Source organism: Hippocampus bargibanti, linkage group LG03 (assembly GCF_051943395.1).
Source record: "Hippocampus bargibanti isolate YZ-2025 linkage group LG03, ASM5194339v1, whole genome shotgun sequence".
NCBI lineage: Eukaryota > Metazoa > Chordata > Actinopteri > Syngnathiformes > Syngnathidae > Hippocampus > Hippocampus bargibanti.
The window spans coordinates 20,072,183-20,085,061 of NC_142736.1; the positions used below are offsets into that span (position 1 = coordinate 20,072,183).

At 39.5% G+C, this 12,879-nt stretch overlaps 1 protein-coding gene across 10 annotated transcripts in view; it reads right to left on the bottom strand.

The window, feature by feature from the left end:
* Positions 1-12,879, bottom strand: part of mical2a (microtubule associated monooxygenase, calponin and LIM domain containing 2a) — a 56,375-nt gene that overhangs the window by 9,299 nt on the left and 34,197 nt on the right. For 5 of the 10 annotated variants that reach the window (XM_088992476.1, XM_088992474.1, XM_088992472.1 and 2 more), the window contains 5 exons: positions 9,596-9,853; positions 8,316-8,423; positions 6,192-6,372; positions 5,596-5,672; positions 451-2,577 (listed from right to left, as the gene is read on the bottom strand). In XM_088992476.1, coding sequence (XP_088848602.1) covers positions 2,209-2,577; positions 5,596-5,672; positions 6,192-6,372; positions 8,316-8,423; positions 9,596-9,853 — 993 coding nt within the window. In that variant the 3' untranslated portion in view covers positions 451-2,208. Of the gene's footprint in view, positions 1-450; positions 2,578-5,595; positions 5,673-6,191; positions 6,373-8,315; positions 8,424-9,595; positions 9,854-12,879 lie in introns of those variants that run through there. The other 5 variants (XM_088992480.1, XM_088992482.1, XM_088992479.1 and 2 more) reach the window with 4 other exon arrangements.

Here is a 12,879-nt window from a genome sequence, read left to right on the forward strand (position 1 = left end):
AATAGATTTCAGATGATATAGTAGCCTACCATATTTTCCGGAATATAAGGGGTACCGGATTATAAAGTGCACCTTCAATAAATGACCTATTTAAAAACGTTTTCCATATGCAGTATATAAGGCACACAGTCTGCTTTCAAAAAATAGAAGGCTTTTAGGTGTGCCTTATAGTATGGAAAATACATTACTTTTCCTGCCATTTTCTGTTTTGTTTTGTTTTTCTCGCTACCAGAAGCTTGAAAGTTCTTTGGAACGATTCATAATTCCCTTCACTTTATGTTGGAATAGGGATGTGGACTTTTTTTGAGTCATTCTCAAGCAACAATTTTCACATAAACCCTCCCGATATGTCGCTTCAGGTTATTTTGTTCAAATTGTAAACAACTTCCAAGCTAGTTGCGAGGCATTATGAAAACACACGGCCACACAGAAGCATTTCAGAAGTCGTGCTGAGTCATGTCAAAGGCCAACTTTAATCAAGTCATAATTGTAAATTCAGTTAAAGCACAGCGACAAATTAGTTATTTGGAAGTTGATGTGTGCGGGAAGTACAACAACACAACCTCGTGACCATGCACGTGATCACCTTTAACGCGACCTTAGTAACCATCCAGTCGGCTAAGACACATCATATGAGGTGAAGAGAACAGTCTAAAACACAAAAGAGCATATAGACAAAGAAAGGGAAATAATGGGAAAAAAGCAAGATAGTCTTGAATACGAGAAGGCAAAGTCGTGATATTTAGAAGGCAGAAGATACTCTGAATATACATTGGTTTTACAATTATGGAAGCATTGTGTAAAAAAAACAATTGCACAAGTTGGCTTGAGTCTCATGTTTTTTTCATTCTAGGAATAGGTATTAGAAAACAATGAGGTTTTCGTTATTTTAGTGGTGCAGCTTGTATCAAGTGACTCACCGAGAGCCCATCCATCACCGTTTTTATGTAAACAAAAACACACAAACACACAAACATCCCCAAAGTGCTTGGTAAGCTTCAATTGAAGGATTCCACTGGGAGGATTTGTCATATATGTTACGGCAAGAGCTTGCCAGCATCTTTTGTCCACAGTAAAAAAAAGTGAATTAAAATAAACTTAATTCAAATAAAGCGTCTCAGTTCTAGAAAGAACTGAAAGGGCTGATTTGACACCCTTGTTTTGCCGAGACTCGACAGTAGATGGCAGCAAAGTACAGACGAAATACTAAAAAACATCCACAGTTTGAATACATGGTAATTTCATCAAATTGCACATTTAGTCCACTTATTTATTTGTTTATTTATTGCTGCTGCTGCTGCTAAATCCTTAAGGCGGTTCTCACATCTAAAGTGCATGAAGGCAATCAGTCATCATGACCTGAGTAGAGCAACTCCCAAGTGTGCTGCAAGAGGGATCACTTATGAAAACATCCAGCAACCATTTGACATTTTGAGCAGCGTGACATCTCAAGTCAAGCGCACTCTATCTTACCAAAAAAATGAGGTTAACTTCACTTTTTCTAATGTCCTGTATTTCAAATAGGCGGTGTGCAAATTACAACGAATGCTCAATCAAGGACTTTGCTTCGATTGCATTCAATTCCATTGAAAAAGGAATAAAAATCCACTTTTACTTTCATTCAATGTGTGCATACAGTCAAAGGTTATACTATTGAAATGGCATCCTATTTTGATCCACAAAGTATGTTCAGATGCTCCAAATAGACTTTCTTTTGGATCAAAATGGGAAAAATTCCTTCCGTTGAAGGTCTCTGCGACAGCTATACTCGTTTTTAACCTTTGGGATTCTGCATTTTTACCCTAATCACTTCGTTGCTAGTCATGTTCAACTCACAACCTATTAAAAACACAAACACACACACTAATGTCCTCGCTTGACGTCAGTTGATTCTAGGTCATCCAGATCACAACAATCCACAAAAACTGAAACAAGGCTTGTTGCGTGTTGAATTTGCTGGGTTTTTATCTTTTGTTATTTTCCAAAAACATGGAAAAGTGACTTGGGCAGATATGCTATTTAACTAATAACAGGGCCTGTTTCTCCTCCGGGAGACCAACTAAAAAGTCAAATGTATTTGGTGCAACCTTAAATTAAAAGAACATAATAATCATGTATTTGTTTGAAACAAAATAAAAACAAAAAAAAAGACAAGCACCATGATGTTGTCATTAAGATTTGGGTCTTTGAGCCTGTGCCGTTACACTCCTACACCCACAGAACCCAAGAGTCCGACCTGCTAGGCACGGCTTCTTTTCGCATCTGCAGCAGAACTTCGTACAAAATGATCAGCAAGGGCAAAGTCAAGCTCAATAGCTCGTACAGGAAGGCATAGTCCCAGGCGTTGTCGCTGAGGTGCCTAGCGAAAGCCCGTGCCGCCCCGCGCGCTTGGCGGCAAACGCGCCGCGGGGCCCCGCACACGGCGCGCGCCACATGCAGGGGCCTGCTCAGCTGTTTCCGTAATACAGAGCTAAAGGTACCTGCTGCAGGTCGGCTCTGCGAGGCCGTTGTACAGCTGGACGAAGCGCCCTCTTCGGCAGTACCGCATCGCCCCTCAAAACGACTTCCAACATGATTCTACAACAGAGACGTCGGTGATCAATCGTGGGAACTAATGAACAGCAAATACTGTACAAAAACAACAGTGTTTTCAAGATGAAAAATAGCACCGGTCACATGCTTCCTAAAAACATACTGGACAATGACATCTAAATACAAGTTAAATGATTTAATGGGGATTTTGACACTTTTTTGGTTCAATTCAGTAGACATTGTGCCGCTCCTTCTAGTCTGCAAGCTTTTGTCACAGGGGGCAATCCATACAGATGTAGTATATGTTGACATCTATCGAGTTAGAATATGGAGTCAGAACTATGCGGCAAGATGCATTAAAAATAAAAGTACTGTATTTTCCAATGTAGAAAGTGCACCCTCAATCAGGCGCACGCTCAATGTATGGTGTATTTTCAAACTTTTTCCATATATAAGGCGCACCATATTAGAAGGCCTGACAGTAGAGGCCGGGGTTACGTTATACACCCATTACACGCACGTCAGGCGCGAAAGGGAAGACAAAACACTCAGATTTCTCCATCATTACCCTTTTTTATCATCAAACATGAAAATAGAAAATGCAGAATAGTATAATGTGTGATATTTTCTCTATTTTTATGAGATCAAAAATATTCAAGCATTTTATCAGAGTTTATCACAATACAATAATAAATAACATTTTCAGAGATTACCGATCTTCGTACTTTCAAACACGTATGTTCCTTAGAGGTTTTTATGGAATTTTGTTTTTCTTGAGAAACTAAACACAAAAACAAGCAAAAAAAAAAACCCGCACATTTTTCTATTTCTCATCATTGTGCCAAAAACGGAAAACGATGGCGAAACCAAGAAAAAAATCCCACTTTGCAAAGTAATTTTCAGAGATTAAAATTAAACAGCTTCTTCCACAAAACCATTAACTCTTTGAACTCTTTGAACTCTTTCAACAGTAGCCAAAATGGAACTGTATAGTGCAGGGGTGTCAAAGTCATTTTTTGCCGCGGGCCACATTGTAGTTATGGTTTGCTCTCGAGGGCCGTTATGAATTTGGGGAACCCATTAGAATGTTTAAATCCCTTCAAATATTACATATAGAGCACACAGCAAATTAATGAATAACTCGTTTTCAAATCTGAAGTCAAGAATAATGACTTTTATTGTGGTTGACATCCAAAAATATGAAAATTTGGCTCAGATTTTAGCAATCATCATGGAATTTAACAAGTTTGATTTGCTTTCGCGGGCTGAAAAAAATGATGTGGCGGGCCGGATTTGGCCCGCGGGCCTTGACTTTGACACCTGTGGTATAGTGCCACTTAGCAGTTTTTTTGACGACGATACTAGTGCAGCGTGTTCTACCGGAAACAAATTCCTTGTGTGTGCTACATACTTGGCAATAAAGATGATTCTGATTCTGATTCTGATTATTGAAATGAAGCGCCGTTTTATAAATCCCAGCATGGACCGCACATTACTACTTGTACGGGCTGATGGAGTCGGTGGCTGCTGAAAGTACTTGCGAGAACTGTCGTGGCTCAATATTGGATTGGATTTGCCTTTATTAGTTTTGCTGATGTTTACGTCACATATCAGGCACACCGGCGTCTAACATCCAGGGTAATCTTTTGAAGAAAATCAAGGCTTTTGGGAGTGCATTATAGTCCAGAAAATATGGTAGAACAAACAATAAGCCACTGACAGTGTAGCAGAACATTCACCAGACTTGTTTGCGGGAAATGTGGGGACAGGTTCCCACTCGGTGACTTGCCTTTATATCTGCCCTGCAACTAACTGGCAAAGAGTTCAAGGTATTGTCTGCCTTCCGCCTGAAGTTAGCTGGGATCGGCTCCAGCAACTCCAGCGACCCTTTTCAGGATAAGCAGTATTGAAAATGGATGGCTGCATGGAGCAATAATCATGATAGTAATTGCAAGTAAGTAAGATAAAAATAATCTTCTCAATTGTTTAGCGCTCTGAATGAAGGTTAAATATGAGATGTTTTTCACAGGGAGAGCAATGTTACATTATCTTTGTGGCACGCCACATTTCATATCTAAATATGTGTTGCTTGTGTTTTTATGTGTTTTATTTCTGATATGGCACAGTGAAAAGGACATTGCATCAGCAGAATTGCAAGAAATGTAAAACGTTTTATTGAGATGTGAACTATGTTTTGTTTTGATGTCTGGATCTGATGATGCTCAATGTGACCATGTTTTCCCTTTTCTAACTGTTCTAAAAAATCTATAAAAATATGTGTTGCTTAATGATTTCAGGTCCAGCAATTACTACAGTGCACTGTTTATCGTGTTATAGGGTTAAAGCACAAGGGTCAAAGTCAGGCCTGAGGCCCAAATCTGGCGTGCCACATAATTTTTTTCGGCCTGCAAAAACAAATTAAGCATGTCAAGTGCCATGATGCTTGCTAAAGTCCAGAGCAAAATTTCAAATGGTCCCATGTAAACCATAACAGTCATTATTTTTTACTTCAAATTTGAAAACTAGTTATTCATTAATTTGTTGCGGGGATGTGGAGGGGATTAAACATTCCAATAGATTACCCAAATTCATAATGGCCCCCGAGAGGAAACTGTAACGATAATGTGGCCCGTGGCAAAAAAATTGAAAAGTTAAAGGGTGTACTAATGGGTTCAACGGTACTCATGTTATTTACCAGCCTGTTTGTGGCGTTTTGCATTGTGTATTAGTCTGCAAATCCCATCTCAAAAGCCACCTCTTGAAAATTGAATAAAGGCAAATCCAATCCAATAATTGTATGTTCTTTATTGTATTCTATTTTGTGATTGTATTTTATTTATTATAGTAACTATGCTTGTCTGTGACTGTAAAGTGTCCTTGAGAGCTTTGAAAGGCGCTTAAAATAAAATGTATTATTATTATTATTTAGCTGACCTGACTGACGCAGAGAAAAACTATGTGGCTGGTTTAATTGTAGAGCATGTGATTATCTGACTTTCAAGGTTAGTTTGACAATGACAGCTCCGTTTGAAAACATCTACAATTGCGGAACGCATATCTTACCAAGCGCGTCGACACATTCCGATGCAGGCTTGTCCCGTTGTTAAGTTGACCAAAGTGAAGTTTGCAGTACAATTTACCTGTTGAAGCATATTAAATGGATAATATGAACCCAACCAAATCATTGGGTGCACCTGCATAATCAAACAAAATCTGTATAACGACAAGATAATCATGCTCATTAAGGTGACAAATTAAGTTTTCTGGCAGCCTTGTGCATACATTTTCACAATTACTGCAAGAAAAGCAATGTCAAGTGTTCATTCATTTGTGACTAATGAAGACAATCAGGAGTGAAGTATAGGCTTCCTCCCCAATGGATCGTGCAGCACAAGTGCAGATTTGATTTAAGAAAACGAAACAGACTTGTTGCAGTGATTCTGAAGAAAATCAGCAGCGGTTCTGCCTCGATCAAGATGATAGTGTTTATATTTTTGACATTATTGGATCATTTATACAGTATTTCTGCTTTTAACACCGCATACTGAGACCAAAATATAAAACCAATGTTAAATGTGCACCACTTTGACAGTGTCAAGCAAAAATCAGCATTTATTATCTTTGTTCAGACTTTCTTTATGAGTGAAAGGTGTGGGTACCGTGTTGAGAGTCAAAGGCGTGTGATCCCTGGCGCAGGGCAGAGCTGCAGGTGGTGCAGCGAAAGCACTCCCGGTGGAAGTAGAAGCCCTCAACACAAATCCGCTCGACGAAATAAACACGCCGCTCGCACGAGTGGCACTTTTCAGCCGACTGGGGGAACGCCCTTTGGACCGAGCCGCCCTGAGAAACATATCACACACCAATGATAAGAACAGAAGGATGACTTTAAGATGTCTTTAACCTCATTAAAAGGAATGTGAACTTCATATATAAATCTAAGAACATTTCAATACATGAGCTCAACATTTAAGACACTAATGAGTCATTCTTATTAGAGGATAAATAATACATTATATGACTGTGAGTGCAGTTGGATGTTAATTTGTTTTGTTCTAAGGGTTTAAAGAACCAGAGAATACTGTAGAACATAGGTGTCAAAGTCGAGACCCGGGGGCCAAATCGGGTCCGCCACATCACTTTTTGGCCCGTGAAAGCGAGTCAAGCATGTCAAGTGCCATGATGCTTGCTAAAGTCCGAACCAAAATTTTAAATTGTCCCATGTAAACCACAATAAGAGTCATTTTCCTTGACACACACACACACACACATATATATATATATATATATATATATATATATATATATATATATATATATATATATATATATATATATATATATATATATATCCCTACTGTCCAGACATGGCAGTGCCAGACTCTGCTATGATAGGTCCCTGCTCTCAGGTTGGGGAGAGCAGAGGACCACTCCCTGCCATTCCACTGATTGTTCTGCCTAAGTAGGCTGTTGTACGAACAATCCAAATTGAACCTCACCCCAACAAACCGGTTTGGTGGGGTTAGCAGCGGCCCGGAAGTAAAACTGCAGCAAAGTTATGAAAGGAAGAGGAAAGGAAATAAAAAGTAGTAAAACAAAATACTGTACTGCATTTTATATCTCTTATATTATTTGAAAACATATGCTGTTTCGTATGGGTTTTAAAGGGACTGGAAATTCCATTTTTTTCTTCAAAATATTTTTTTTAAAGTGCATTCAGTGCTTTCATAAAGTGGAATGTGGAATGGAACATTTCCGGTCCACAAAATAATAATTAATGATAAGATTAATAATACATTTCATTTATAAGCGCCTTTCAAAACTCTCAAGGTCACTTTCAGCTGCTCCTGCATTTTTTTCTACTCCCTACTTTCGTTTACGCTTTCTTTCATGACTTTGTTGCTGTGAAATGTAAATTTCTCCACTGAGAGACTAATAAAGGCTAGGTGTATCTACACCGGCAACCAATAACAATATACCCGCCAGTTACACTAGGAAACTCATCAGAATTTTGCACTAGAGCAACCTGATGGCTGTTGCTGCAGACGTTGACCATTATTGAAACACATTTAAAATGTGTGAATAATGATCTTCAATTGCAGTGTGTTGTAATTTTTGGTGAAAGGACCAAAATAAGCCCTTTGAACAAATTCAGGCAGACTGTGAAACTACATGCCACACTGTGCATGCTCAGATCAAACAAAAGGGGGAGACATCAATCAACATAAAAACTTGGCTCACCATGAGTGGAAAACGTATTTGCCGATACGTAGTTTCTTATTATGTTTCCCACTCGATCAAAAGTAGAATTAGCAGTCTGAATAATAAGCAAAACTACGAACATGTACAAGTGAAACCCGGGAAAACTGCTTAGACATTTGGATGATGTTGCTTGATAGCACTGTATGAGATGGGTGGAGTAGAAACCACAAGGAAACCACGAGCGCACGCACACCACATTCTCCTCCTTTATGAGGTTCTGCTGCTGATGGAAAGCACACGTGCAGAAAGAGATGAGAGAGCAAAGCCAACATGTGCACAGTGCTGCATTTTAAGAAGCAGTCAATGGATAAAGAGTACACAGCAACGCAATAAATATGCAACATTTCACGGAAGCAATTGTTTGCACATGCTCAAAAGTCTTCCATCCCAGCAGGGTGGTGATAACCGTAATCTCGATTTTTGAACATAAAATAATCACACATGCCATATGTGTCCAAACATGCACGCAAACACAAGCCAGGGAGGGGCAGGGGTCAAAGGGCGAGCAAGCACGCGATAGTCACCTTGATAACAACAGAGCTGTCTGTTGAGATCAAACTGCTGAGGTGAAGCGCTTTCTCCTTTATGCTTTTTGACTGAAATTCTCTTGCTTGTTGCGATTGAGCTTTTTTCTAAAACAGGAAGCGGGAACCAAAGATCAGTCTCGCCGCTTGTCTCAGATGACACAAAATCAAGTTGCTTCTACACAGGAACAACACACACTGATCACCATCCACAAAGTGAAACAAAGTTTTTTTCTACCGTTAAAAATTTGACAAACAAATGTGTGTAGGACACGAAGACAATGTTCACACAGCACCTGATGTGAAGATTCAAACTGCGGTTGAACACAAACACGAGAAAGCCACAAAAAACTGACATTGGTCGCTCAATTTGACTCAAGTGAGAAAAGGGAGTTCCGAAGAAAAAGGAACTGCGCCAAACCGCACTTAAAAAAGCAAGTCTCCAACTACTTCATACAACAATTTAGTGTTTAAAATAGACTGGACATGGCAGCCAAGTATTACTGTTGTCTAAATTGAGCTCCTCAACTCACTTATGCATATTTTCATTGTTCCTTGTGAACAAACATAATTTTTACAGGAGTTAACAGTATTTTTACGACAAAGCGCTTCATATTACCACTTTTTTTTTTTTTTTTTTGGGGGGGGGGGGGGCAAAAAAAACTTGCAAATACATGCTAAGAGCAAATGACATCACCAGAGGAAGAACAGATGGCCCATCTTGTAAAACACAACCAAGACCTCATGGATCCATTTTTTTCATGAAGCCATTTTACGTCAAGCTATTGATCATTATTTTTGTCTCCCTTCAGTAAATGTAATTCAGTACAAAAGCCAGAGGTAAGGTTCTGCTTTGACGAAACTGTACTACACACACAAATACGCACTCACACGCAAACTTAAGCCCGTAATCGGCCACAACTTGTGCCAAGTTTGCTGGCCTGCTCCTGTCGTGTTCCAACTGGAGGGATAATTATGGGGGATGATCTCACTATCTGACTTTATGTTACACAAGGTACAGATACTACAGTAAAGTCTCGTTATATCGATATCAGTTATATCGATAGTACTGCTTATTACGATACTATTTCTATGAACGCAAGGAGAAAATTTACATGCCGCAGGATCGGATATATCGATAGTCCGGTTATATCAATATTTTTTCCGACTCCCGAGAATATCGATATAACGAGACTTTACTGTATATAATCTCTATTTCTTGAAGTTCCATCACAGCATAGAAAAATTGCATTGAAAAAGAGAGGAAGAGAACATTTCACCTCACAGACGAGTTCATCCACCTCCTTGAGGCGCTGCAGAACTCTGGACATGAACGCAACCGCAGAGTGGACGGGGGGCACAGAACACGCTTGGCTCTCCGGTTCTGATGAGGTCTTGACCCGCTCGTGTGTCAGAGCCACATGTCTGAGCTTCACCGTAGAGAAGCAGCACTGCGACTGAGGCGGGAGCTCTCGGGCTTTGAGTCGAGGCTCCGTGGGGATTAAGTTTTGTGCCACCCGTCTGATATCGAGTTGAAACTGAAAAGTGATGATATGATATACAGACTGTCACGTACCTAAAGAACGCCAATCATTGACAGGACTGTACCAGTGGGTTTTACAGGCTTCAGCGCATGACTCAATGTCTAAATCGTGGCGGCTAAGTTCAAAAGCCAGATCGTCCTTCCATGTCATGATCAAGTCATTTATGTGTTTTTGTGAGTTGATGGAATGATTATTAGTCTTTTTTAGAAAAGGGAAATTATATCTGTTGCATGTTCAAGCCACCAGGGGGTTGAACCGAAGGTTGAATAATTTGCTAGATCAATGTCCAAAGACTGAAATCGGTGAACTCATTCACTGCCAGAGGATATGCAAATATGTGTCTACCCCAGTGCCAGGGTTTTGGTCATTTTCACTCAAATTGCAGTACCCATAGAATATTGAGTTTTCGGACTTCATAAACGGTCAATGCAGCATAAGAAACCTTAAACACTCTTCTTTCATCAGAAAAAAATTACTTGGATGTAGAGTCATCTGCATTGAAAGGGGTGGTGCTGCACAAAAGGTAAATGCGTACCCCTCGTGGTAGTGAAAAACATTGCCAGAGGTCAGACCGAAGCTTGAAATGCACCCCTCCCCCCGCAAGAAAAAAACAAAACCTGAACAAATTTGGGAATGGGGCTCCACGTCATGGTTTTCAATTCCCAAATAAATTCAGGAATGGCAGTGAATAAGTTCATTGCAAATGTCCCCATTATGGGACTATTAAAGGCTTTCCTATCCTATCCTGCAATGTCGTATTTCAATTCACCTGTCTGCTGGCGTCGTCATACTATGAGCAAAATGTCCCACGAATAAAGCTAGAGAGTGATCTGTCTGGATAGGTCTAAGACTACGGAAATAAATTGGCTCTGGATGAGAACAGTGGTGAGCCTCAGAAATTTTGGGTGTCTCAATTGCCACTTGCCTTAAAATATTGACACTCATGAAAACACCACTGATTTACTTTAGTGAGGTTCTGCCAGCTGACTTCAAGAAGTGATTATTCAGTCAATGGGTCATCATTGGATGGACATTGATTGGAAGAAATCCCTTAAAGAAGTGAGCAATATAAACCACTATCATGTTGCAGCTCTGGATCTAAAAATATATTTAAAAAAAAAACAAACAACTGCATTGGAACACAATTTGGATTGGTTTCCTTATGCAATCAGATTTGCGTGATAATCCATCACAGCAATTTTACTGCCAGCTAAGCTTTATCATAGGATCAAACGATGTAATCAACTCAATCAAAACGTGGCTAAAACTTTGTAAAAAAATATAGACTTTGGTTACGTGACCTCATGCAAAATGAATACAATACCTCCAATCACTTAAATGACAAAACCATTTTTTTAAATGCACATCAAGGAAATGTTGAGTTGGACCCAAGGACAAATTAAGTCTCCTGTGACCTTCAAATTTCCTCACATTGCTAGACCTGGACACGTGACATTTTTGCGTGGGTTGTTTATGTTTCAAGGCTTCACTTCATATATTGGGGATAACTGGGAAAATGAAAATCAAATGATATATTTCGATCGGTGCTGTGCACATTGTTGCTCAATGCATGAGTGCTCTTTTGGATCAACTTGGCAATCTTAAGACAAAATATTTGTTTCTTTAATGTTTTGATTCACCCATTACTAAATGTATACCGGTGTATAGATACATCAAGTCCATTTTTTAACTGGAAACTACACATTTAAGAGTGAGGACTAATCATACATTCTATTTGTTTTCAACAGTACAAACAAAACAAGTTCATTCAACTGAAATTTTGAAACGATCACTCGGATTTCATCTTGAACTTAGTTCTTTATCTATTGGCTATCTATTAGCTATCTATTAGTTAACTAACTTTCCATCTATTTGAGTTACTTCCAGGTTGAATGAATGCTGGCGCGTGTGCCTGCCGCTGCTCACCCACAGAAAAACTTATCCTGTGACTGTAAAGTGACCTTGAGAGTTTTGAAAGGCACTTATAAATGACATGTGTGATTATTACTGTATTATTATTATAACTACTGATGATTATATCCCACCTGAGAGGCTGCAGCAATACCATATTGCATGTTAGTAATAATAACCTCAGGTATAATCATCGGATAGTGCACCATCAGACAAATTACAAAAGAAGGGGGAAAACAGGAGAAAAGAAGCGGTCAGTCCACCTCCCCGAGCCATGACCACCACTGCAAGTGGATGCAGAGAGCTGGGGTTTAACAACCCCCTGCTGATTTGAAGTTTGAACCGATAAGACACACTAACAATGTTGTAAGGACCGCATACTGTCCACCTTTGTACTAATAGATCCTAAGTGATGGAATCCAAGAAGAACAGATTGCAATGCAAACAATTTCTGGAAGGCGGTGTTTCAATGACATCAATGATGGAAGCTGATAAGTAAAGGGAGTGAGGGCTAAAGAATGTAAAATAGAAAAAAAGAGCATTTTCCTCTAAATTAGCTGAATGGTGGGGAAATGTGTTGTTATCCGGATATTTTCATGTTGTCTGTTGGAGCAGAGTTCCTCAGGCCCCGGACAGTGGGCTGTTACCGGTCCAGGGTCATAAGGTACCGGGCCACAAAGAAAGAATAACTAACTGCCATTACTTCCATTGAATTTATTTTGCAATCTGAAATATGTTGTATTTAAAAAATAATATCGGATTCTCTATTCCTTCCATCCGTCTACAAATGGGTGCGCTTTTCGGACACCTGGCATTAACATCCAAAATTAAATCCAGAAGCTAACAAAAGGAGTAGAAAAAACATCTTTGGATTTTTTTGCGATCCAGGGTAAAAATCTCAGCCAGGAGACATAAGAGGAGCTTATATCTTTTAAAAAAAACATGGTGACATTTAATAATAGGCAGTATGCGGAGTCCGGTCTGTCAACGGGATTCCCATACCAAGCCCACTCTGCATAATATGCAGTGGTGGTGAGTCGTACATTTCATGCACTTTGTATCTTATTTTTGGAGACACTTAAATGTTACCATAGCGACCAGAGAACGTT